This window comes from Notechis scutatus, chromosome 8 (genome assembly GCF_049901735.1).
Source record: "Notechis scutatus isolate UNSWTSFEM ecotype Mainland chromosome 8, rNotScu1.2, whole genome shotgun sequence".
In the NCBI taxonomy this organism is placed as follows: domain Eukaryota; kingdom Metazoa; phylum Chordata; class Lepidosauria; order Squamata; family Elapidae; genus Notechis; species Notechis scutatus.
The window spans coordinates 27,470,668-27,495,817 of NC_142016.1; the positions used below are offsets into that span (position 1 = coordinate 27,470,668).

Consider the following 25,150-nt stretch of genomic DNA (forward strand, 5'->3'; position numbering starts at 1 on the left):
TCCAGGGGCCGGTCTCCCCAGCCAGGGACTTGGGAGGGAGGCAGGTAGACTCTCCTGCAGGAGGTGTCAATTGCCCAGCTGCAAAATGCAGGGGGTTACTGGTGGACTTTGGCCCAGGCTAGCAGTAGGTCCAGTGCCATGAGGAGGAATGCCTTCTCGGTCCCACCCTGGACAGGTTCAGCCCCTCAGGAGGCCTTCTGTTTCCTTCCCAGGCCTGACATCATTGACTTCAAGAAGTTGACCAAATCCAACGCGGTCTACAATCTCCAGCATGCCTTCAACACTGCCGAGCAGCAGTTGGGCCTGGCTAAACTTCTGGACCCTGAGGGTAAGGCTCTGAATGTGGCTTTCTCTGCCCAAGATGCCTGGAGAAAGGAAACCCTTTCCCAGCCTCAGGAGGCGGGAGGTGGCTCTGAACCGGGAAGGGGTCTTGGGAGTTACGTTTGGGCGGTCTGCAGGGATGGAGGTTGGAGGTCCAGAGCTCTGCCAGACCCAGCTTTCCATGACAGGCGCAGACTCCTCTTGCTGGCCACTTGTCCCAAAGTGGGGAAGTGGCAAAGGAGCAGAAGGCAGGATCTCAGGCTTCAGGACCAAGTTGTCCCGCCCAGTCGCTGCCCGGCCCTCCCTCTGGGCTGGGAAGAGCTCCTCAGTCAGTTTGTCTCCTGCCTGCTGCCAGTCTGGGCATGGCGGCTCCTGCCCCCTTTGATCTGGGCTTTTTAAGCAAGGTTTCCTGATTTGCCAGGATTAGACTTCCGTTCTTGCTTTTTAATCTGAAGTGGAATGGAGCCCCACCTGCCACTCCCCTCTGTCCTCCCCAAGAGAGCTCTCTGCCCAGTGGGTATGCCCCAGTTCAAAGGCAGCGGTTCGGGGGTGGGGGCGCATTGCAGGGGAGTCTGGCAGTTGCCCCTTGGGTTGCTGAAAGAGAGAGGGAGCCCATCTCTTGGACCAAGAGAGGCCGGGAGACAGGCGCAGTGGCCAGCTTTTTTGGCTCTGCCCACTGCCTTGGTCTGGCAGAGGGAGGGGTACTGACCCCAGGCCCCCAGTGGCAGGGCCTCAGAGGGCCAAAGAGCTGTTGCTTTGACGGCATAAAGCATCCAGACAGAACTGGGGCTGATCTGTCCCCATTAATCCTAGGGGGCTGTGCCAGAATCTGACCCCCCAGCATAGAGGGTGAGAACCCCCTTGTCCCTGGGGAACCTCAGAGGCGAACCCGCTTCCCCAGCATCCATTCCCTTCTCACAACAGCCTGCAGGTTGGCTGGGGTTGCAGCGGGGGATGGGGGGTACCTCAGGCTCTCTCCGGGGATGACGGTGGGTCTGCTATGCCCCTCAAACTCTTATTGGGCAGCCATGGACAGGAGGCGTGGGCCTGCCTCCTATCCAGCTCCTCAGCTGCTGTACTTTCCCTCCTCCTCCTCCTCCTCCTCCTCCTCCTCCACCACCACCACCACCTTCCCCACCCCCACAGATGTCAACGTGGAGCATCCAGACGAGAAGTCCGTTCTTACCTACGTGGTTTCTTTTTACCATTACTTCTCCAAGATGAAGGCGCTGGCTGTGGAGGGGAAGCGGATAGGAAAGGTGAGCCTGGCAGGTGCGGCTCCCAGAGGCTCCCCACCCAAACTACCCCCATGCATTAGGGGCACTCAGAGGCTTGGTGGAGGGCAAAGGCTGATCCAGAGCAAGGAGGCCCCCCCCCCCCACACACACACACCAGCCGGGGTGGGGCGGGGGGAATATTTCATATGCTCAGCAGCTCAGCATGGACCCTGGAAGGAAGGAGCCTCGTCCAGCTTTTGGGACTGATGGCAGTCATTGGTCTGCCAGGGCCTCTTGGGTGACCACGTGGACCTGGCATCTGGCCGGGCAGCCTGACTGGATGGCAGAAGCTCCCAGAAACAGGCACTTGGAGGAATTAGCACCACTGGCTGGCCATTGCCTAGGAGTGAAGGGGTGCTCCAGGCTGTGTGACAGGCTGGGTCAATTGTGAGGGTGCCCTAGAGGGCATCTGCTTGTTGCCACAAGTTTGGCGGGATTTCACAAAAGTCTCCCCTATCCCTGATCCAGGTGCTGGATCAAGTGCTGGAGATCGAGAAGATCACAGAGCGATATGAGTCTCTGGCCAGCGAGTTACTGGAGTGGATCGAGATCACCATCCCCTTCATCACCAACCAGAAGTTTGCCAACTCCCTGTCTGGGGTCCAGCAGCAGCTGCAGGCCTTCACCGCCTTCTGCACCCTGGAGAAGCCCCTCAAGTGAGCCTGTCGTGGCACCGAGGGGCCCGCGGTCTCCTGCCCCCCCAAGGCTGCTGCTGCTGCTGCTGCCACCTTCCCTGCTTGCTCGGGGTTATCCCTAACAGGGACAGCCCACCCCAGCTGGGTTGACCCCATGCCCTTTTGCCTGCAGGTTTCAGGAGAAGGGGAACCTGGAGGTGCTGCTTTTCTCCATCCAGAGCAAACTCCGTGCCAACAATCGCAAACTCTACATCCCCAAGGAGGGAAAGAGCATCTCAGATATCAACAAGGTAAAGAGAGGCAGGTAGTCGGATGGCATGTCTTGGCCGTGGCAAACCTTGCCTTCCCCTTCCCCTCTCTCCCTCTCCTCCCTCTCTGTCTCTCTCGCCAGGCCTGGACACGGCTGGAGAAGGCAGAGCATGAACGAGAAGTGGCCCTTCGCACTGAGCTCATCCGTCAGGAGAAGTTGGAGCTGCTGGCCCAACGTTTCGACCACAAAGCCGTCATGCGGGAAACTTGGCTGAACGAGAACCAGCGGCTGGTCTCCCAGGTAGCGAGGCTGGGCTGGGCTGAGGGGGTCCCATGGCTTTCTCCTGACCCTGGTGCCTGGCAATGACTGTCCTTCACGAGAAAGTCCCAAGGATCCCCAAGGGGGGTTCTAAAAGTGGGGGACAGCTGGGGAAAAGGCTTCCATGAAGCACGGACCTCAACCAGGATGGGGGAGCAAAGTCAGTCAGCCTCGGCAGGCAGCCGTTAGGGACCATCCAGGTACAATTTCCTGGGGGCGGGGGTGTCCATAGAGATTGGATCTCCTTCCAAAAGACTCTTATTTCCAAATGCTGAGGGAAGGCAAGAGAGCCACTGGCTTGCTCAAAAGGTACTTTGCGCGTGTGCAAGAACATTGCTCTGCCTCTGCTCACCAGCTGACCTTCCCTCCTCTCAGGACAACTTTGGCTGTGACCTGCCAGCCGTGGAGGCCGCCATGAAGAAGCACGAGGCTATTGAGGCAGATATCTCCTCCTACCAGGAGCGCATCCAGGTGGTGCTGGAACTGGCCCAGGAAGTGGAATCTGAGGGCTACTATGACAGCAGGCGCATCCTTGCCCAGAAGGACAACATCTTGCGCCAGTGGGGGCTTCTGACGGAGCTGGTCAGTGCCCGGCGCACCCGCCTGGAACAGAACGTCGCCCTGCAGAAGATCTTCCAGGAGATGGTCTACATGATTGACTGGATGGAGGACCTGCAGGTCTGAGGCCTCCCCAGGGCCTCCTGGGGGGCCTTGGGGGTGGGGTGGGCAGGCAGTCTACAGGGATCTTGCCTCATCCCCTGCTCAGCAACAAGGGAGATCAGCTGGGAGGTGGGTCCTGCCCCCTGCCGTGTTGCCAAGCTGAATCCTGCCAGCTGCATTTGTGCACATGGACACATAGGTTATGATACCTGATCTCAAAGAACATCACACAACACACCCCCCCCCAAATGCACAGAGGGTAAAGAGAACCAAGTTGGGGTCCACCCTGTTCTTTGGGCTGAAGTCCGGGTGTACCACCCTCTGAGCCTGGAGACAGAGTGCCCCATGGATCCCTTCCAACCTGGCCTGGTCCAGAGGGAATTCCTGGCTCCCTGGTATGTCTTGTCCCCAGAGCAGCACTCTAGAGTGGGTACATCCCCAGAGCCAGCAGAGGCTTGGGTGGCTCCAGCCGGTGTTGCTGTGGCCTCTCCTGGGGAACAAAGCCACAAATCTTGCCACTCGCACTCATGCCCAATCACCCTGGCAGGCCCAGCTGGCATCGAGGGAGTTCGGGAAGCACCTTCTGGAGGTGGAGGACCTGCTGCAGAAGCACAGCTTGTTGGAGGCTGACCTGTCTGCACAGCAGGACCGGCTCCAGGCCCTCAATGCCGCGGCCCTCAAGTTCTCAGAGCTACAAGGTGATCCTGGGGCCTGGTGGGCCTTGGCCAGCAGCGCAGGGAGCACTTGTGGGCTCTTCGGACAGGCTCTCACCACATGTTCTGGGCATCCTTCCCTCCCCCCTCCCCCCAGGCTACCAGCCGTGCGACCCTCAGATTATTTGCAACCGCGTCAGCCACGTCCAGGGCTGCCAGGAGCGGCTGCAGGAGCTGGCATCCAAGCGGCGGAAGGAGCTGGAGGCCTCCCGCCAGCTGTGGTCCTTTCTGCAGGAAGTAGAGGAGGCCGAGGCCTGGGTGCGGGAGAAGGAGCGCATCCTGTCGTCCTCCCAGAGCTTCGGCAAGGACCTGGACAGCGTGGCCAAACTGTTGAGCAAGCACAACCTGCTCCTGAGTGAGCTGAGCAGCCACCGCTCCTTGCTGCAGGCAGCCATGCGGCAAGGTGAGCAGGCCTTGCTGCGGAAGCGCTTCGGCCTGGGCAGTGTGCAGGAGAAGATCCGGGACGTGCGCCTGCGCTGGAAGAAGCTGGAGGGGCTGGCAGCTATCCACCTACAGAAGCTGCAGGGGGCCCTCAGCTTCCACCAGTTCAGCGCCGACACGGACGACCTCGTGGCCTGGCTGCAGGACGCCTACCGCCTCGTCTCCAGTGACGACTTTGGCCATGATGAGCACTCCACCCGGTCGCTGGTCAAGAAGCACAAGGGGGTGATGCAGGAGATCGACAAGCACCGAGCGGCAGTCCTGGCCCTGCGGAAGCAGCTGGCTGCCCTGGCGCCCGAGTACCACGAGACCATGGAGGTGCAGATCCGCATCGTGGAAGTGGAGCAGCTGTACGAGGAGGTGGCCGAGGTGGCTGTGCTGCGGTGCCAGTGGCTGCAGGATGCCCTGGCTGTGTACCACCTCTTTGGCGAGGTGAACGCCTGTGAGATCTGGCTTGACGAGAAGGAACAGTGGCTCAACCGGATGGAAGTGCCCGAGAAGCTGGAGGACGTGGAGGCGATCCAGCACCGGTACGGGAGGGCAGGAGAGAGAAAGATGGGGAGGGGATTGTTTGGTGCCCAAACGTCTTGGCCTTCTTCTTCCCTTGGTTGCTACTTCTTCCGCCCCACCCCTCCACCCCACCCAGGTGAGCTGTCTTTTCAGGACGAGCCTCCCTTCCAATGCAGGTTTGAAAGCCTCGACCAAGAGATGAACAGCCTGATGGGCCGCATTCTGGATGTTAACCAAATTGTTCAGCAGCTGGTTGATGGGGGCCACCCTAGTTCCTCTGAAGTCCGATCCTGCCAGGATCATCTCAACAGCAGGTAGGAAGGGCGAGGGCAGCCCAGCTGAACGTCCGGCATGGAGGCCGGCACCCTCCTTTCTCAGCTACGCACCCCCTGGGGGGGGGGGTGGCAGCTTCTGCTGTTTTGTCCCCAGAAAACCCTTCAGGGACCCGGATATTCCTCTCTCTTTTCAGAACTGAGTCCCTGTGGGCTGCTCCACTGAGAGCAAGCAAGGAAGGAGGGACAGGCTGCTGGAGACCCTCGGGCAATTGCCCCATGTCAGCTCACTGCAGCTTCCCCTCTGTTCCGCCTCCCCCAACCCCTGGACGCTTGGCCAAACCCTGCAGGAGGGAAGCAGTTATATCTCTTTCCCCCTGCAAGGAATCACGGCATGCTCGGCCAGGAGAGGCCAGCCTTTCTTACAGCTGGGCACTGTACCGTGCGTCCCACATCTCCTGCCCACATTCCTTCCTCAAGCACTGCAGAGAACCCTAGTCAGGGACTCTGGTGCTCAATCACAGCTGAAGACAGCCTTGCCCCTGAGGCCCAGACCCTGCTGGCCCACCCTGGTGCCGGACAGAGGGGCCCAAGCGTGTCTCTCCTTCCCACACCCTCATCATGAACTTTCCTGGTCCCGTGGGGTGACTGGTTTGGTTCTGCAACCCAACAGGACAGACACAGACTTCAGAGGATAATTAGGACTGCAGAAAAAACAATTACTACCCACCTGCCTTCCATGGAGGACCTGTATACTGCACGAGTCAAAAAGCAGGCTGTGAAAATATCTACAGACCCCTCACATCCCGGACATAAACTGTTTCAACTCCTTCTCTCAAAACGACACTATTGAGCACTGCACACCAGAACAAGTAGACACAAGGGGAGTTTTTTTCCCCCTGAACACCATCCCTCTGCTAAACAAATAATTCCCTCAACACTGTTCAACTATTTACAAAGTGAACACTACTATTACTGTTAATCTTCTCACCACTCCTTATCACCCATCCCCTCCCGCTTGACTGTTTCCTATGATTTGATTGTTGATTGTACCCTATGACTATCATTAAGTGTTGTACGTTATGATTCTTGATTCTTAATGAATGTACCTTTTCTTTTATGTACACTGAGAGTATTTACACCAAGACAAATTCCTTGTGTGTCCAATCACACTTAGCCAATAAAGTATTCGATTCGATTCTAGGTGGAATCGAGTGGTGGAGCTGGTGGAGGAGAAGAAGAACCACCTCGGCTCCATCCTGAAGATCCAGAACTACTTGCTGGAGTGCAGTGAGATCAAGTCTCAGATCCGGGAGAAGCGCAAGGCCATTGAGTGCACCCAGTATAGCAGTGGCGACCTGGGCAGCGTCCTCTCGCTCCAGCGGCACCTCTCCACCATCGAAGCGGCCCTGGTGCTCCTGGAGCCCCGGCTGGTTGAGCTGCAGCAGGAGGGGGAGTCCTTGGCCACCACCCACCCTACCCAGGCCATGGAGGTCCTCATGCAGTTTGAGGAGATCAGCGAGGAGTGGGAGGCTTTGAAGAAGACGCTGCAGGGCTGCGAGGACTCGCTGACGGTGGCCAGCAGGTCAGTGGGGCCGGTGGCTGAGGGGGGCACAGGGCTCGCCACAGGTGGCCAACAGGAGTGGCGGAATGGGAGAAGGCCAGGGAGGCCAATCTGGGCAGGGGCCTGGCAGGAGACCTCTCACTGCCCCGGCCCCTCCTTCAGGTTGCAGCAGTTCATCCAGGACCTGGACAGCTTCCTGACTTGGCTGGTGAAGACCCAGGCAGCCGTGGCCTCGCCGGGGGAGCAGCTGCCGGGGGACCTCTCGGAGGCCGAGCGGCTGCTGCACCAGCACGCTCTGCTCAAGGAGGAGATCAGCTGCTATGAGGAGGATTATGCCAAGATCCAGGCTGTCAACGATGTGCTGGCGCTGGAAGAAGCTGAGCTGCCCTACCTGTCCCTCCAGCAGTGGCTGCAGAAGCTGGAGGTGGGCTGGAACAAGCTGCTGGAGAGCTGGGAGCATCGCCGGGAGCTCCTGGTGCAGGCACACATCTTCTTCCTCTTCCTGCGTGATGCCAAGCAGGCCGAAGTTTGTCTGTACAACCAGGTAATCCTCACTGCGGCCTGGCATCGCCCTCCTCTGCAGCAGTGCACGTGTAGCACAGTGCCGTCCCAGAGCTGCAGTTGGAACTGAGGAGGCAGAACTGACAGGGCCTGCCGCCTCTCAGTCACTCTTCCTCCAGCTTCGGAGGAGGCCACTGACTTCCGTGCTTCTCAGAAGGGGCCTGCTCTGAAGGGAAGCTCCCCTGAGGTGCCTGGTGGCACCCATGGGACTGGCCCAGCTCTGCGCCATCCACTAAAGATAGGTTATTCCAGCTTTCCCCAGCCTTCGGTGGCCTCTGAAGAGTCCAGCCAGTGGCTGAGAATGTTCCCAGGCAGAGAGGCGGCCTGCTTGGGGCAAGGGGGTCAAAGCTGCTGAGCCAATCTTGGCCAATTTGAGATTAGGGGCAGAGCAGAAGACACTCTGGCCTGGCAGGACATGTCATCTCTGGGGCAGATTCACTCATACCCGCTGGAGGTGTGCCACAGGCTGAGTCTGGATACCAAGTTTATCCAGGGATGGGATCCGACCGGTATAACTCGCGAGTCGCGTGAGTGCAATTTACGACCTGCTGAGCTGCCCTGACAGCTGAGCAGTGCTGCATGCGGGTGCGCAGCAGTTGGAAAAGCCCTTTTTACCTGCTTTTTCAACCGCAGCTGTGCTGTGCAAAGTAGCTGCGGTTGAAAAAGCAGGAAATAAGGGACAAGTAAGGGCCCGGGCGGGCGGGCCAAAACAGCAGACGACACAGAACCGGTTCTGTGTCTGCTCCTCTTCAGAGCTACCGGTTCTGTAGAGCCAGACAGAACCAGTAGAATCCCACCCGAGTTTATTTATTTATTATTTATTTATTTATTTGATTTGCCAATTGTTTACAAGATAATAAGTATAAGTGTATACATAGTTGTGAATACATGAAATGGGTACATATAAGAAAAATAAAAGAAGAATAAGAGAAACAATAGGACAGGGACGGTAGGCACGTTGGTGCGCTTATGCACGCCCCCTACAGACCTCTTAGGAAAGGGGTGAGGTCAATAGTAGACAGTCTAAGGTTAAAGTTTTTGGGGTTTGGGGAAGAAACTACAGAGTCGGGTAGAGTATTCCAGACATTGACCGCTCTATTGCTGAAGTCGTATTTCCTGCAATCAAGTTTGGTGCGGTTAACTTTGAGTTTGTATCTATTGTGTGCTCTTGTGTTGTTATGGTTGAAGCTGAAGTATTCATTGACAGGTAGGACATTGCAATGTATGATTTTATATACTATACTTAGATCGGACCGAAGACGGCGTAATTCAAGGTTTTCTAGTTCTAGAATTTCAAGTCTGGTGGCATAAGGTATTCTACAACGAGTAGAGGAGTGGAGAACTCTTCTTGTGAAATATTTCTGGACTTTCTCAATTGTGCTAATATCAGATACGTAATGTGGGTTCCAGACTGATGAACTGTATTCGAGTATTTATCCCCTTGCTGGGTTTGTATAAGTCTGAGTCCTATGCTGCCAGATGGCCAGTTCGCAAAGGACTAACGCTGGCCAATCCTAGCAGAAACAGGGTAGCTTTTTTTCTGACCAACAGGTTTTATTAAAAGGCAAGACATCAGATGCTGGAGTGCAACCCAGCATTTTAAAAGGCAGCGAGGCGGGGGCGGGGGGAGTGTTGGGAGGGCATGCAAAGCCTTGCCTTGTTGGTGTTCCTCTTCTCTGTAGGCCTGGGGGCTGGCAGTTGGGGGGATTTTCACCCCAGGCACAACCGCCAAGTTTGTGGCCGGACTTTCACTGAATGTTCACCCTTAATATACGCTAAGCGCCACTAGTTAGTTCCCAACCAGGAAGGTGGAGCTGAGCCAGTTCTTCTAGTCTTCTAGCCTGGGGTGAAGGATTGGAATAGGTTTTTCCTTCATAAATTTGACTTCCAGCAAGCGTATGCTCTTATGTAAGCCATATAGAAGCATAGCCAGGTTAGGGGGTGAGAGCATAAGATTTCTGCCTGCTTTTTTACTACTGGTTCTATCCTTGGGGGTGGGGTGGCCTTAATTCAGAGTCATTGTGTTTCCAGGTAAGTTATGGCAGATTCCTAGATGCATTTTAAGCCTTGCATGCCAAAAGAATAAGAGTGTTAGTTGAGCATTTGGTGCTTGAAAACGTTCTGGACAATTCTCAACACAATAGACTAGATAGAATAGAATTCTTTATTGGCCAAGTGTGGTTTGACACACAAGGAATTTGTCTCGGTGCAAATACTCTCAGTATACATAAAAGAAAAGATACATTCATCAAGAATCATAAGTAACAACACTTAATGATAGTCATAGGGTACAATAAGCAATCAAATCATACTAGGAAACAGTCAATATAAAGCGTAAGGATACAAGCGACAAAGTTACAGTCATACAGTCACAAGTGGAAGGGGATGGGTGATAAGGAGTGATGAGAAGATTAACAGTAATAGTAGTGCAGACTTTATAAATAGTTGACAGTGTGGAGGGAATTGTTTGTTTAGCAGAGCGATGGCATTCGGGAAAAAACTCTCCTTGTGTCTCGTTGCTCTGGTGCGCAGTGCTCCATAGCGTCATTTTCAGGGAAGGAGTTGAAACCATTTATGTCCGGGATGTGAGGGGTCTGTAGAAATTTTCACAGCCCTCTTTTTGACTCGTGCAGTATACAGGTCCTCGATGGAAGGCAGGATGATACTAATGGTTTTTTCTGCAGTTCTAATTACCCTCTGAAGTCTGTGTCTGTCCTGTTGGGTTGCAGAAGCAAACCAGACAGTTATAGAGGTGCAGATGATAGACTTTAAATAAAGGCTTTAGATAAAGGATCTTTTGCATAGGAAGTGAACGGCTGTCTTCCTTTAAGGAAACCTTGCAGGACCCTTTCTGCCTGGGGGCATGCTGGGGGGTGGGGAGTCAGGCTTTCCTCTCTGGCTTTCATGGCATCACAAGGCAGAACCACCACGTCCAGTCCACCTCAGAGGGTTGCAAGGAGTTGGTAAAACTGCAGGCCCACCATCCCTGAGGCTGGGCCCTGATCCAAACAGAGGTGGGGTGGGGTGGGGGACAAAGAGCAATAACTGAGGGATAATTGGAGCCCACAGAGGTGCCTTTTCCACTTGCCCCCCCGCTTCTTGCCTTGAACCATAAAATCCAATTTCCATTGTATCTTGCAGTCTGGGCAGGGGGGTCACTCAGATTTGGGTTTTTAACCAGCTGTGTCAGAGACCCTTTTTGGGGTGGTGGGCTTGCTGGGTTAACTCCACCATGCAGAAAGCTAGACTTGTTCGCACAGTGTTTTCCTCCCATTTCAATATGTTGCCCTTTTATTATCTCCAGCCTTGACCATATCAGCCTTTTCATCAGGTTGCCCTGAACACTTTCCACACCAGAACAAACAGCAGAGATTGTGCATTTTCTAATCGGCTGCCTTTAAAACGCTGCTGCATGCTAGCCTTGTCTGTGTCGTGCTGCTTCTGGTTTTATTTTCACACAGGTTTATCTTGTGCACAGCATCCTGATGTTTGCAAAGCCTTCAGCCAATGTGTTAATGTGGGGAGGGGGCCCAGCCTTGTGGATGATGCAGTTGGAGGTCTCCTGGCCCCCAGGCCCGGCTTCCACAGTTCTTGGAGAAAGTCTACGTAGGAGTAGCTCGACTAGCTGAAAGGAGCAGGATTTTGATGGCTGTGTCCTCAGCCCCCCCCCCTCACCCTTTGGCATTGTTGCAGGAAACCACACTGGCCCACACAGAGCTGCCCACAACAGTGGAAGGGGTAGAGAAGGCAATCAAGAAGCAGAAAGAGTTCATGACCACCATGGAGCTCCAGATGCAAAAGACCACGGTGGCTCTCAAGGCGGGCGAGAGCCTGATTCGGCAAGGCAACCTCTACAGTGAGCACGTGAAGGACAAAATGGAGACCCTCCGGGCAAAGTAAGCAGGTGGTCAGCAGAAGCCTCCCCCCGTGCCAAACCCACAGAACCTGCCCAGGTCTTCTGCTTCAGCCCTTGCCTGCCCAGTGGTGCTGAACAGAGTACTGGGAAGCCCCTTCCAGGGTGGCCGCAGGCCCTTCCCTGCCATTTTCCCTGTGGCCTGAGCCTGGTCTTTCTGACTAGGAGCAAGTGAACCCTTGGCTAACCCCAGTTATGTAGGCTTCACAACAGGGCTCCTGGGCCTGAGGAGGAAAAGGCTCCACCTGCAAGCCCCAGAGAAATAAACACCAGTTGCCTCCCATGCCTTCCCCCATCGGGTGCCTTGAGGAGCTGAGCTGCGGTGTTCGCAACTGCTTGGATGCTGCTGGCTGGGGAAGGCATCCCCCCCCACACATCTGCCCCCTCCTCTGCAGGCCAGAGATTGGCTGTCACTCTCTCTCAGGTGACTGTCTGGCTACATTCCCCACAGCTCCCAGGCCTTGGGTCCAAGCAAGGTGCCAGATCCACTAAGATGAAGGAGGGCTGAAGGAACCGCCCATGCTGCGAGGGGCTGCTTTCCCTCCTACCCCTTGGAAGCTTCTTTGCAAAGGGCCAAGTGCTAGTTTTTGACACCTTACTTCGTCCCAAATCTAGTTTCCTGCTCCAGATAGAAACAGCGGCTCAGCTGTACTTTTTTTTTTAAAGCCCAAAGCAGGAGGGGCAGAGGTGGTGTCCCTTTGGAGGAGGGAGGGTTGTTACCCCTGCTGTCATCCCTTTGTCCAATCAATATCATGGTCTTTGGCCTTATGATGATTCAGGTTCTTAAAGAGGAATGCAGACGTCACGTTCTCTCGCATGGCATTTTCGTAGGTGTGTGAAGTGGGGAGTCCCTTTTACTACTAATTCAAGTCCAGCCTGGGTGCGGCTGTTAATAGAAAAGGGGCTTCCGGGAGCCCAGAGACCTTCCCTGGATGCGAAGGGGTCTGAAGCCCAGCCCTGCCTACACATCCCTTCACTGAGCAGGAAAGAGGCCTGGGTACCAGGAAGGGCTAAAGGGGGCAGGGGTCTGTGTGCCAGGCAGAATTCTCCTGGGCTGACCACTTTGCTCTCCTTGCAGGAGTGGACAAAATGTCCAGCTGGCCAACATCTGGATGCTGCGCCTCACTGACCACCTGGAGCTGCAGCGCTTCCTGCAAAGCTGCCATGAGGTATGGAACCTGGGCACTCCCAGGGGGGCCCTGTCTGCCCCAGAGGCCCTAAGAAACCAGGGTCTTGAAGGGGGCAGACCCCTGCCCGTTACATGCCCTCCAAATGCAGCTAGTCCTTTGGAGGGCCCCAGAAAGGACGAGGGGGGGGGGCTGTCCTGCTTTGCCCAGAGAAGCCTGGCAGCAAAGGACCCACTGCCCCCTCCAGGGTAGTGTTGGTTGTTTTGGGGTCTTTCATGCAGCCTTCACCCTCAACCAATAAGATGAGCTGGCCCTTAGGAGGGTCTGAGAGTGGGGAGGGGGGAGGAATGAGTAAAGCAGGAGGATGCGAGGATCAGAGTTTACTCAGAGCCTTCCCCTCTCACTTGCTAGCGAAAGGAAAGTAGCTCTATCTCCCCCTTCCCTCCGTGGCCCCGGTGGGCGCTGCATTCACGGGGCCGCCCCCCGCCCCTCCCAGCACAGCTCCCGGCCTTCCCGAGACTGCGATCCGCGGCTGTGCCTTCAAGATGCTAAGTCGGCCTGGTTGAGTGTCGCCCTCCAAGGTTGCCGTTGAGAAGGGCCGGCCCTGTGGGAGGCCGCGGTGACCCGGGCTTCTCCATTTCCCACGGCCCTCCAACCGAGGACTCGGCCGGGGACTATCCTTTGCGGTGGGCGAACAAGAACAAGGCCGCCGGGGGACGAGGCTGCGCCCGCAGTGCGGCGGCTGCCCGCCTTGAAGCACCTCGGCCTGCGCTGCCCCTTCTCGAGGCCGAGGGGAGACGCTCCAAGCGACGTCGCTTCGCCACCTCCCCCGCCTCGGTGGGGGCTGGCTGGGGGCGGCGATGAATGGGGGAGGAACGAGCGTTTTGAGCCCCTCTCCCCCCCGCGAAAACCGCTCACCGAGAGTAGCCCAGCCCCCCAGCGAGCGGGGGATGAGCCGGCGAGCGGGAGGGACGGAGCGGGGGCCACTCGCGGCTGCCAGCTCTGCCGCTGCAGCGCGCCGGCCGGGATCGGGGCGCCGGGGGCCGTGACGCGGCAGGGCCTGGGCTCGGCTGCAGCCGCCGGGCGGAGGCGCCCTCTGCGCAGGTAGGAGGGGGCGAAGGGAGCCCGGGCCGAGCGGGGGCGGCTCTTCGGAGCCGGGCTGAGCGCGCCTCCCCGCCTGTCTCTCCCGCAGCTGGATGGCTGGGTGGCGGAAAAAGAGGCGCTGATGGCCGGCGAGGCGCCTCGTGACAAGGACGCGCCGTCATGGAAGCCGCCGCCGGTCCCCAAGCGATGGCTCCGGCACCGCGCCTTCCTGGCCGAGCTGGCGCAGAATAAGCAGTGGCTGCACAAGATCGAGAAGGTGTGTGCGGGAGGAGCGAGGCTGGGGCTCGCCTGGCGGGGAGGGGAGACCCCGCCGCCCCCCGCAGGGCGGCTGATGACGCAGGGCGCGCTTCGGGCGGTGCGTTGCTCGGCTCGGGTGGGGAGGCCGGCCGTTCCCCCCCGCACTGCGTCTTGGAGGGTGCAGGCGCCCCCCGCTCGGCAACCTCGCTCTGCCTGGGCCGGGGCTGGGCTGTGTGTGCCGCCAGATGCGATACGCGGCGCCTGCTCCCTGGCCGGCCTGCAGCTGGGGGCCTTTGCTGGGGGGGCAGCCCTGCCACGAAGAGTCGGGGAAGGCGCCTGGCAAGCGGGGCCGGGCTGTTTGCTGACCTGGGGAGAGCAGCAGCTGAATCTGGCCTGGAGGGAGGTTGCTCTGGGACCAGGCGGCTGACTTGGGCTGGGGGCTGAACATCCGGTATCTCCCCTGACCTGCCAAGGAGGGGCTCCTTTGTGACTGCGGTTGTGGTTGTAGCGGTGAGAGTTGAGGGAGGTGCTTGACAAGATGCTGTTTCTCAGGTGGGGGTGGGCCCCTTGGGGGCGGGGGAGGAGAAAGAGGAGGGGGGGTTCTTGGCATCAGCCACCAGGATGTCCGGATTAGTTTGGAGCGGCTGCTTGATGTGCCCTGAATGCAGAGCAGATGGCAGTGATTAGAGGGCAGCTCCTGCCCCATTGGCACCTCATGGTGTAGCCAGAGATAAGGGTACCTTCTGAATTTGGGCACCAGATGTCTCTTGCCAGAGGCCCAGCACCCCTTCTTTCCCTCAGTCTGCAGAGGGGGTGGTCCCAGGGGGGCCCTGCCGTAAAGCGACCGAGGCTGCAGGGATCTCAGGGCAGCAGGAAACTCTCGGCATGACCGACCACTTGCTTTCCATGCCAAAAAGGGTCCCCAGGCCCAGACGGTACCCCAGCCCCCCCCCCTTATCCTCTGTTAGAGATCTTGGCAAGCCAAGTGGAACAGGAAACCCCAGGCTGAGTGAGCAGAGGGAGGTCCGTATTCTCACAGGTGATTCCTGTGCCAGCGGGAAGGGGTTGTGCTCAGGGCAAACATTGACAGAGAAGCAGTGTGTAGGTTAAACTGGCCTGCCTGCCTCCTGCATAAATCAGGCTAACCCATCAGTAAACGTCCAGCAGGCAGGAGGGGGCTGGGGTCTTATGCACAACCTTGCACACCTTGAAGGTTGGACTGGGGATTGGCAGCGGCAGCAACTGGCACATTTTCTCAGCTGCCCCCACCCAGAAGCTCCCTTGACAGCTTGGGGGGCAATTGTGTGCGTGCCACATGAGAAGCTCCCCTCAGCAGAGAAAGACGGGGGTTTATTTCCAAGAAAATAGAGCAAGCTAGCAGCCTTCCTGATACTCCCCAAGACCTGCACCTGTAAGTGTTGCCCAGAGCCGCAAAGCACATGCCTGGCATCTTGACCCTGTGGCCCGGGCAGGATGTCGCTTGCCTGGGGTCTTTGCTGGGGACCTGCAGGCGGTGCCCAGGGAGGCAGTGGGCTAATGGAGCTACCCGGGCAGTTTACTGCAGCTTCCCAAGACCCGCCCCACAAGCTGGCCGCCTTCTGACAGGAAGGGAAGATGGCTTGTACCCAGCTGCAGTGGGAGTTCCTGCCGCTGCCCCCTCTTGCCCGACCCAAGCCAAGGCAGTTGGATGGGGGCTGGGGTGCCTTTGCATCAGAGCAAAGGTGGCAGGGGGGTTGCTGCCCTCCCAGACTCCCTCTCTACCTAACTTTGACCAGATCAACGGAGGGGAAGGGAAGGCTGCTTGAGCTAGTACAGCGGGGGGGCACGTCCCATTTCTCTCCTTCGGCTGTTATTGTGCATCCAATGACAGAAACTCCTGGGAGGTGGGCAAGACAAGCGGCTCCCTGCTTGACTGGCTGCCTCCTTTCCCCATCTCAGGGAGAGGGACGAAGGGAGTGCTGGCTGAAAGCATAGCTGGGTCTGCAGAGCCATTCTTGGGCCAATGAGAGAGGGGAGGATCGCGTTCTCCAGGGCAAACAAGGCTGCAGGCAGCAGTTCTGGGGAACCTGCATTTACACGGAGCCCCCAGGATGGGAGGGGGTGGCTCTCAACGGATAGCAAAAGCCACTCGGCTGGTCGAGCCACAATGTGTGGCGGCCAACACGCCTAGTGACAACCTGCTGCTGGTGTTGGCGAGTCAAAGGGGGCCATGGGGGGGTCAGGCCAGCTGGTGAAGTTGCAAGGCCGCCCACGTGGCAGGGCGCAAACGAAGCGCTTTCAATCCCAGGAGTAGGAAGGCAGGCCAGAATCTCAGCAAGGAAGGTCCAGCCTGGTTTCTTAGGGAGAGCCCTTGCAATGGTTTTCCAGGTTTTTTGCAAGCTGGACTGAGCGACCATTTAGGAAACGAGTTGCTAACAAATTCCTCTCTTATTTTCGGGGTGTGCATTTCTGACATTCCTCTCGTTGCCTTCCCGGCTTCCCCACAATCATTGACTACGGCCCCGTAGAAGCTCAGGGAATGTTTTCAGGAAAGGGCCGATGCGGACTCCGGACTCCCAAGCTGTGCCGGAGGCTGTGCCCAGTGGCCCAGGAAGCCTTGGCTTGGCTTCTCAAGGGCACACTGGGAAAGCTGCCTTCACCCGGGAGCCCTCTGGAGCCAGAGGCCCAGCATCCAGAGCCATTGGCAGCCCTTCTCCTTCCCCTCCCTCACCACCAGGAGGGGCAGCGGCTGATCCAGGAGAAGCCAGAGCTGGCGGAAACAGTGAGGAAGAAGCTGGGCGAGATCTGGCAGTGCTGGGCAGAGCTGGAGTCGGCCACCCAGGTGAAGGCCCAGCAGCTCCTGGAAGCCACCCAAGCCGACCGGATAGTGCAGAGCTACACGGAGCTGGACAAGCAGCTTCTGCACATGGAGAGCCAGCTGCAGATGGTGGACCCTGGGTCAGACCTGGTCAGTGTGAACAGCAACCTCAAGAAGCTTCAGGTGGGTTGCAGGGGGTCAGCGGAGGGGATTTGAGAAGAGAAGAATTGGGTGCTGTGGGGGTGGGCTTCCAAAGGGCATCTGGCTTTGCAGCGGGAGGGAGGGGTAGCAACGAAGCCCTTGGGCTTAGCCAGGCCTTCACCAGAATTGACCCCTTCAGGCAAGCGCAGACCCATCCTGGCTTCTGTTGGTGGTGGTGGTGGTGGGGGCAATCTCTGTGGACCACTGGAGGAGCTACAGAATCGGCTGGGAACTGCCTCACCTGGGCTCCTGGGGGGCCTCTGCTGGAGCAGCAGGTCCAGTCAGACCTATTACGGAGTTACGCTTCCTACAGAGTCGAGAGGCGAGTTGCTGCATGAGGAACCTGGAGGGAGCACCGCCCTGTGCCTCCCCCCTTCCATCTGCTCCGTGGGGCTTCCTAGGTCAAAGAAACCCCAGAGACAAATGGTTCTTGGAGAGGTGCATCTGGGCGCCTCAAACACGTGGAATGGAAGGGCAGGACAGGCAGCTGGTTGGGCTGTGAGGGCTGGAGGAAAGGGTTTCTGCCTGGCATGGCTGGCCCCACCTGCTGGAGATTAGCTGGGTGCTCGTTTCCGCTTCTGGCTTGAAGTTTCCTTGGTTCTTTTGGAACAGGGATGGTCTCTGTGACAATCGTTATGATGGGTAGTTCTACACAGCCAGGCAGATGTTTAGAGAGCCCCTTCCTCTCCCCTGCCCCCTTTCAGCTTCCTCCCTCACTCCTGCCTCCCTTCTGAGGCATCAGAGGTTACTGGTTGCCAACTTGACACATGACCGGGCGACCAAGCCTTCAGCTCTCAGAGCAAAGCCGGAGTCTTTAGCAAAGATGTCAGTGCCATCTTTGGTGAACTTCACCCATCAAGCAGAATGGTGATTTTGGAGGGGGGGACGGCATTCTGGGGGGGGCTAAAGGCCTCTTCCAGCAGCCAACATTTTCCTAGAGGAAAGTCCAGGGCTGCAGCAGAGCGCCGAGATTCACACTGGCAGAAGCCAGAGCGTGTACATGGGTGCCAGCCAACATCCGCCCTCTCTCTCACAGACCCTGGAAACGCAGGCAGAGGAATGGTCCAAGGAGGCGGGGGAGCTGCAGGCCCAGGTTGCTGCTCTGCCGCTGGAGACAGCCAGCCAGGAGATGGTGGAGGACAGGCAGAATGTGGTGGGGGCACGTATCGTGCGCCTCATTGAGCCCCTCCGGGAGCGCCGAAGGATCCTGCTGGCCTCCAAGGAGCTGCACCAAATCAGACACGATCTAGAGGAGGAGCTGGTAGGTGCCCTGTAGAGTCAGCCTGGGATCTGGGCCAGGCAGGACTCCTCTGACTGGGATGCCAGGCTACAGAGATCCATAGGGTGCTGAGTGGCTTGTTTCCACACCCACCCCTGCCGCCAAAGGGTAGCCAAGAGAACTGATGTGTAGAGGAACCTGCACGGCCTCCACACTGTGACCCTTGGTGCGGACCTGCCAACCGGCCACGTGGCAGTCAGGCCTCGCTTTTGCCCTCGCTCTCCCACTAGGTCTGGGTGCAGGACCGCCTCCCATTGGCCATGCTGAAAGACCGCGGGAGCAGCCTGCAGAGCGTCCAGCAGCTGATCAAGAAGAACCAGGTGAGATGGAGACAGGTGTGCCAGTCCCAAAGCTTGCCGGCAGCCCTGCCCAGAGAGGGGCCTTGGCCAAGAGCCCGCTTGGTTCTGAAGCCAGCCTGGGTGGTGACATTGTTTCAGAGAGCCGCGCTGGCATAGCTGAGCCTCTGGGTCCCAGCTCGAAGCCCCTTCTCCCCCAGCCCAAATGGAGAGTCAGTTGGTGATGGCAAAGGATGGTCCTTCGCCCATCCTCGGGGCTGGACCACTTTGTCTGGAGGCTGAAAACCAGCCACCCCCAACGCTCTGTCTCTGACGCCAGAACCTGCGCCGCGAGGTCCAGGTACACAAGCCCCGAGTGGACGAGCTGCTGGTGCGAGCCGGCAGCATTGCCTCCATCCAGAGCCCTGAGGTGGACACGGTGCGGCTGCTGTGGGAGAAACTCTCCAAGTTGTGGGGTGCCCTGCAAGAGGAGGCGGAGCAGCGGCAGCAGCTGCTGGATGCCACCTACCAAGTGGAGCAGTACTTCTTTGACGTGGGGGAGGTAGAAGCCTGGCTGAGCGAACAGGAGCTCTTCATGATGAACGAGGAGAAGGGCAAGGTGAGCCTCCCCCGGCCCCGGCACACGGGGCATATGGTCAGCCAAGCCCCTGGGGAGGTCTGCTGGCTGGAGAGCAGCTCCGGCATATGGTCAGCCAAGCCCCTGGGGAGGTCTGCTGGCTGGAGAGCAGCTCCTCTTCCCAGGCTGTCCCAGGAGCCGTGGGGCAGTCAAAGCCGCCACTCTCCTCAGACCGCTCTGGGGGCCCCGTGCAGGCCTGGCCCTTCCGGCTTCCAGCTGGCCAGAAGAGAGGCACTTGGGGAAAGCTGCCTTCTCCAGCTCCACCCACTTGTGGAAGGGACCAGCAGGGCAAGAGGGGCAAAGGGAGGGAGGGGCCTCCCCACACACCCATCCCCCTTTTCTAGGATGAGCAGAGCACGCTGCAGCTGCTGAAGAAGCACCTGATGACCGAACAGACGGTGGAGAACTATGCAGAGACCATCGCCCAGCTGTCGCGGCAGTGCCGGTCCCTGCTGGAGCTGGGCCATGCAGACAGGTGGGGCCCTCCCCTCCCCTCCCCACCCCTCCCCTATCCCCTCTGCCGGTCACACTGACCAGCTTATGCCCTTGCCAGTGAGCAGGTCAGCAGGAGGCAGTCCCAGGTGGACCGGCTCTACGTGTCCCTGAAGGACCTGGTGGAGGAGCGTAAGGCTAGCCTGGAGCAACAGTATTGGCTCTACCAACTCCACCGCGAGGTGGACGAGATGGAGCACTGGATCGCCGAGAAGGAGGTGGTGGCCGGCTCGCCTGAACTGGGGCAGGACTACGAGCATGTGACTGTGAGAAAGGGCCAAGGGCCGAGGAAGCGGGAGGGAAGGAGGGAGGGAGACCCTGCCCGGGGACGGCAGTGCTCACCAAAAGCTGGCTTCCGGTGGGCTGCTTGGTGGGGCCGCAATGTGCTTTTCCGACGCCTAGGAAATGCTCTCAAGCCTTGTGCTGGCTCCAGAGCCAAAGGACAGGCAAGGAAAGGAAACACCGAGAACTGCGTGTCCAGAATGCAGAAAGCTTTTTGGCTGCTGTGGCACGAGATGCACCAGTGCGACCCACAAAGATCCACTCTTTGCTCTGCCCAGTTGCTGCAGGAGAAGTTCACTGAGTTTGCCAGGGAGACCGGCACGATTGGTAATGAGCGGATCTTGGCCATCAACCAGATGGTGGATGAGCTGATTGAGTATGGGCACGTGGATGCTGCAACCATTGCCGAGTGGAAGGATGGGGTGAACGAGGCCTGGGCAGACTTGCTGGAGCTGATCGAGACGAGGGCGCAGATGCTGGCTGCCTCCCACGAGCTGCACAAGTTCTTCAACGACTGCAAGGATGTCCTGTCCCAAATTGAGGAGAAGAAGCAGCGCCTGCCTGCGATTGCAGCCCGGGAGTGCAAGACCTCAGCTGGGACTCTGCAAAGGATGCTCAAGTCCTTTGAGCATGACATCCAGGTGCTGGTGGCCCAGGTGAGCGGGGAGGGGACGGTGCTTAGGGAAGGCTCACCCCAGGGACGAGCGAGCTTCCGGATGGGATTATATCTTCCTGTCCTGGGGACGGACGGCAGGTACGGCAGCTGCAGGAGGTGGCAGCCCAACTGCAGACGGTGTATGCGGGGGAGAATGCCGACGCCATCGCCACCAAGGAGCAGGAGGTGATGCGTTCCTGGAAAGAGTTGCTGAGCTCGTGTGAAGATTGCCGGCTGCAGGTCACCACCACGGCCGATAAGATCCGCTTCCTGAACTTAGTGCGGGACCTCATTTCCTGGATGGACACCCTCCTCTGCCAGATTGGTGCTGTTGAGAAGCCCAGGTATTGCCGAGGGCAGGGAGAGTGGCCCCGGCCTGTCCTCCTCTGAAGGAGTGCGGCCTCCTCACGGCGGCCCTCCTGCTCTCCCCATGCCATCTCTCTGCGCAGGGATGTGTCCACAGTGGAGGTGCTGATGAGCGACCACCAAGGCCTGAAGGGTGAAATCGAGGCTCGCAGCAAGTCCATCTCCGCCTGTGTCGACCTGGGCAAGACCCTTGTGCTGAACCGAAGCCCGGCCTCCGAGGAGGTGAGTCTTGCCCAGGGCCCATCGCAGGGCTGGCAGATGGGTGGGCCCACTGTGCGGGGAGGGGGCTGGAGGACCCCCCAGATCTGGCACCTGGAGTGCTCGGGGGATTTAGCAAGCAGGAGCTCACTCCGTTGCAGAGGCTTGCGGTTTTGGAAGGACAGCAATCGGTTTGCCAGAGGCTTTCCCCAGGTCCATGGCTGCATGCAGGGAGGAATCAGCTGGGGGTGGGGGCGGATCAGCTGCCCTGGACTTGCTGAGTTCGGGTGGGGGTATCCTGGAGCCAGGCCCATTCTCTGTCGGGCACGGGGGTGGGGAGATGTTGCGTGGCTTCTCCTTCCAGAGCCTCCCACGAAGCCTCTGGGGGAGCGAGAAGGTGGCTGCTGATGCGGCTCCGCTGGCTGGAGCCAAGAGCCCAGAGCGGGATTCCTCTGCGCAGGACCAGGACTGACTCTGCTCTGGCTGAGAAGAGGAGGCCTCGCCTGCAGGACTGCTGTGGAAAGTAGAGCAGGGGCCTTCCGAGGGCGGCTGCCTTGGCTCGCCAGCCTTCAGGGTTTCCAGCCTTTGCCTGGCTCAGCGCCAGAGAGAGTCACACGGCGGCGAGTGCCCAGCTTCAGGCGCTGAGCAAAGGCAAAGCTTCTCTGAGATAGTAATGGAAGGGTTCAAAATTGTGTCCCTCTCCCCCTCCCAGCCAGGATTCTCTTGCTTGCAATGCAGATCAAGCTCCACCTGGAGAAGCTGGTGACCAAGAAGAAGGAGATGGTGGACAAGTGGGACCAGCACTGGGAGTGGCTGCAGCAAAGTAAGCCCGCTTGGCCCACCCCTCTTCCCATGAGTAGAGGCCAAGGGGAGGGCAGCAGCAGGCGTCCTCATCCTCAGTGGCCGCCTCTGGAGTGATGCGTGCTCAGCTGGCCCGAGAGAGAGAAAGCTCAGCAGGACGGCCCCTGCTGGATCCTGGGCTGGGCATTGCCCAGCTGCCCTCCTCAGGGCTTCCTGCAGGAGGCTGGGCACGTCCAGAGGAGCCTTTGCTCAGGGCTGTTCTTCCCTCCTTGGCAGTGCTGGAAGTGCACCAGTTTGCCCAGGAGGCCGTTGTGGCGGATGCCTGGCTGACCGCCCAGGAGCCCCTGCTGAGGAGCCGAGAGCTGGGCAACAGCGTGGATGAGGTGGAGCAGCTCATACGGCGCCACGAAGCCTTCCGGAAAGCCGCTGCCACGTGGGAGGAGCGCTTCAGCTCCTTGAGACGTCTCACCACTGTAGGAGCCCAGACTGGGGGGGCCCTCGCCCTGGGAGGCTGGGATGTGCGGGCTCAGCGTGGTGGGCGCCCAGGACGCTCACTGGCCTCTCTTGTCTCGCTTGCCCCTTAGATTGAGAAACTGAAGGCCGAGCAGAGCAAGCAGCCCCCCACCCCTCTTTTGGGCCGGAAGATTTTCCCGGACCCGGCCGAGTTGAGCAGCAGGGGGGCCTCCCTCCTGTGCCAGCCGCTCTTCGAGAAGGCCCACGCGTTGCTCAACGGACTGGAGCCAGAGCCCACGGAGGCCAAGGTGGCCTACGTCCGGCAGGAGCTGAAACCAGAGCGGCTGCAGCCCAAGATCGACCGCCTGCAAGAGGGCCTGGGGACTGCAGTGGAGAAAGCAGGCGAGGCCACCGCAGCTGTGGAGGAAGCCCTCAGAGTGGGCACCTTGAGCCGAGCTCCAGCGTCCTTTCTAGAGCAGGGCGAGGCCAAGGTAAGCAGGCCAGAAAGGCCCCGGGAGCGCCAGGAACACCGACGCCCGCTGGAGCGGCACGAGTCCACCGAGCAGGACGCACCCCGGCACGAGCCAAGCGAACGCAAGAGGGAGAGACGGGACCGGAGGGCAGAGCGGCGGGAGTCCAACGAGCAGGAGGCTCCCCACACAGACCCCAAAGCAGCAGGCGGGTAGGTGCTGGGGCCTCAGCAAGCGTGAGAAGGGAGGCCGCAGCTTGCCCCTCCCTGCATGCGGGACTCCCACCTGGGGACGCCCTTCTTTGGCTGCAATTTCAGTTCGGGGGAAGGCTCATCTGGCAATCAAAGAGGCGGTGGGAAGGAGAGCTGTGGCCGGGCCAGGCAGCACCCTCCTCCAAAGGCCCCAGTTCTGGCCTGATCCTCCCTCTCTTGTCCACAGCAAGGCCACCCTGGCTGACATCGTGGAGCAGCTTCAGGAGAAGGAGTCAGGGGTGCTGGCCCCTGCCACGGTGAGTACCCATCCTCTCCTGGCTGATGGGCCGGGGGGGCCTAGCGTGCAGTCCGTGGGGGGGGGTCCCTCCTTTTTTTGGGCTGTCCGTGGACCTTTCTCCCCTGTAGCCTCAGGAAAGAGAGTCTGCTGTCCGCCTGCCCAACGGCCTCGATGTGCTCCCAGAGAGGACGCCACGCCCAGACCGGCCCCGGGCCCGCGACAGACCCAAACCTCGCCGGAGGCCCCGTCCCAAAGACCCCAACGCGCCATCAGGTGAAGCCCGGCGTTCTCGCTCTGCCCCGGCCCAGAGCAACGCCCCACCCCCACCGCCCCCCACACATACCGTCCAGCAGGAGGGCTACCTTCTCCGCAAGCTCGAGCTGGAGGGGCCAAACAAGAAAGCCACCAACAGGTGAGGCAGGGGGAGGGCGGGAGGGCCAGATCCTACGGAGCAACAGCTGGCAGCTGCCACTCACTCAAGAGGGCAGCCTGGTTGTGGGAGGGCAGGCAACTGGGGTGGGTGAGCTACTCAGTTGGGGGGAGTTCTTTGTCTCTGGGACTTGGAGTTGTGGAAAGGGAGTTTCCCTCTGAATGAGCCCACCTGATCTTGGGATCACGTAGTAGAACAGAGTGCTGGGGTGACTCAACCTCCTGATTTAAAGGAATGGTGGTTTAAACGGCCCCAAATGTTGGCAAAGGATTTGAGGGTGAAAGTCCAAGAGAGGCAAGAGCAGCCTTTCCTAGCCAGGTTCACACAATGACAGAAAGTCCCAGAATTCCTCAGTTGAGGAGCAGTCTGAGAATTCTGGGAACTGAAGTCCCCACATTTGGAGAATACAATCTCAGGGACGCTGTTCCAAATGCTTTGGTCCAGGGAAACTGAGGAAGCCATGAGAACGACAGCTGAGGTGAGAGGGACAGGGAGGTTGAAGGGGCTGGGACCTTCCATCCTAACTGAAGCGGCTGTTAAGTGAAACAGCAATGGTGACCTTGGTTATTAGGTGAATACCGCCTTTCTCCTGCCTTGCGCAAACAGCCTCAGCTTCAAATCCCCCCCCCAACCAACTGTATCCTCCAAATATGAAGAGCCTCCTGTTTACTGCCATTCCCTCTTGCCACACAGCTGACCTTCCTCTCCTCCTCCCCCTCCCCAGTCACCAAGCGATCCTAGTCTGCCCCTGGCTAGAGGGCTCTGCATGCCCCACACAAATTGGCTCCTTGGCTGTCCTGCCCCAAGGAGGGAGCCATCCAGAGAGTGCTGCCCAGACCCCATTGGAATGGACCCCCCCCCCCAAGCCCACCTGTGTTGAGGGACACTTCATGGGGGAGGCTCGGCCTTCCCCAAATGCAAACGCCCTGGGACAGGATTAGAATCGGTTTCCAATGTAAAGCAAGGGAGCTGCTGGGAGGACGGATGGATCCTGAGAGTTTTCCCCCTCCCCCCTTCTGGTAGATCTTGGATCAACCTTTACTGCGTCCTCAGCAAAGGGGAGCTGGGTTTCTACAAGGACTCGAAGGGCCGGGAATCTGGGAGCACCCACAGCAACGAGCCTCTGCTGAGCTTGCAGACTGGCACCGCAGAGGTGGCCAACGACTACAAGAAGAAGAAGAATGTGCTGAAGATCAAGTGAGCCGCCTCCTGGGGAGAGGGGGGGATGTCGGAGCCAAGGATGCGGGTCCCTTGGAGGGGGCCAGGCCGGGTTCCCAGGAGGGGACCGAAGCTGCCCCCTGTTGACGGGATTCTCCCCTGCAGAACTAATGACGGGGTCGAATTCCTTCTGCAAGCCAAGGATGAGGTATGCTCTTTCCCCACCCCCACCCACCCAGGGCACGGTGGGACACCCCGCCTCCC

At 58.8% G+C, this 25,150-nt stretch overlaps 1 protein-coding gene across 4 annotated transcripts in view; it reads left to right on the top strand.

Moving 5' to 3' along the window:
* Nucleotides 1-25,150, top strand: part of SPTBN4 (spectrin beta, non-erythrocytic 4) — a 31,498-nt gene that overhangs the window by 4,238 nt on the left and 2,110 nt on the right. The window contains exons 7-37 of one of the 4 annotated variants that reach the window (XM_087970357.1): nucleotides 213-328; nucleotides 1,468-1,580; nucleotides 2,067-2,254; nucleotides 2,406-2,523; nucleotides 2,625-2,783; nucleotides 3,177-3,479; nucleotides 4,009-4,159; nucleotides 4,272-5,145; nucleotides 5,302-5,439; nucleotides 6,602-6,982; nucleotides 7,124-7,505; nucleotides 11,216-11,418; nucleotides 12,514-12,604; nucleotides 13,755-13,922; nucleotides 16,620-16,883; nucleotides 17,938-18,162; nucleotides 18,411-18,500; nucleotides 18,796-19,074; nucleotides 19,437-19,567; nucleotides 19,646-19,850; nucleotides 20,145-20,522; nucleotides 20,621-20,865; nucleotides 20,971-21,109; nucleotides 21,824-21,908; nucleotides 22,163-22,359; nucleotides 22,471-22,802; nucleotides 22,839-23,021; nucleotides 23,248-23,317; nucleotides 23,427-23,710; nucleotides 24,752-24,925; nucleotides 25,052-25,094. In XM_087970357.1, coding sequence (XP_087826483.1) covers nucleotides 213-328; nucleotides 1,468-1,580; nucleotides 2,067-2,254; nucleotides 2,406-2,523; nucleotides 2,625-2,783; nucleotides 3,177-3,479; nucleotides 4,009-4,159; nucleotides 4,272-5,145; nucleotides 5,302-5,439; nucleotides 6,602-6,982; nucleotides 7,124-7,505; nucleotides 11,216-11,418; nucleotides 12,514-12,604; nucleotides 13,755-13,922; nucleotides 16,620-16,883; nucleotides 17,938-18,162; nucleotides 18,411-18,500; nucleotides 18,796-19,074; nucleotides 19,437-19,567; nucleotides 19,646-19,850; nucleotides 20,145-20,522; nucleotides 20,621-20,865; nucleotides 20,971-21,109; nucleotides 21,824-21,908; nucleotides 22,163-22,359; nucleotides 22,471-22,802; nucleotides 22,839-23,021; nucleotides 23,248-23,317; nucleotides 23,427-23,710; nucleotides 24,752-24,925; nucleotides 25,052-25,094 — 6,709 coding nt within the window. Of the gene's footprint in view, nucleotides 1-212; nucleotides 329-1,467; nucleotides 1,581-2,066; nucleotides 2,255-2,405; nucleotides 2,524-2,624; nucleotides 2,784-3,176; nucleotides 3,480-4,008; nucleotides 4,160-4,271; nucleotides 5,146-5,301; nucleotides 5,440-6,601; nucleotides 6,983-7,123; nucleotides 7,506-11,215; nucleotides 11,419-12,513; nucleotides 12,605-12,884; nucleotides 13,667-13,754; nucleotides 13,923-16,619; nucleotides 16,884-17,937; nucleotides 18,163-18,410; nucleotides 18,501-18,795; nucleotides 19,075-19,436; nucleotides 19,568-19,645; nucleotides 19,851-20,144; nucleotides 20,523-20,620; nucleotides 20,866-20,970; nucleotides 21,110-21,797; nucleotides 21,909-22,162; nucleotides 22,360-22,470; nucleotides 23,022-23,247; nucleotides 23,318-23,426; nucleotides 23,711-24,751; nucleotides 24,926-25,051; nucleotides 25,095-25,150 lie in introns of those variants that run through there. The other 3 variants (XM_026687729.2, XR_015750405.1, XM_026687730.2) reach the window with 3 other exon arrangements.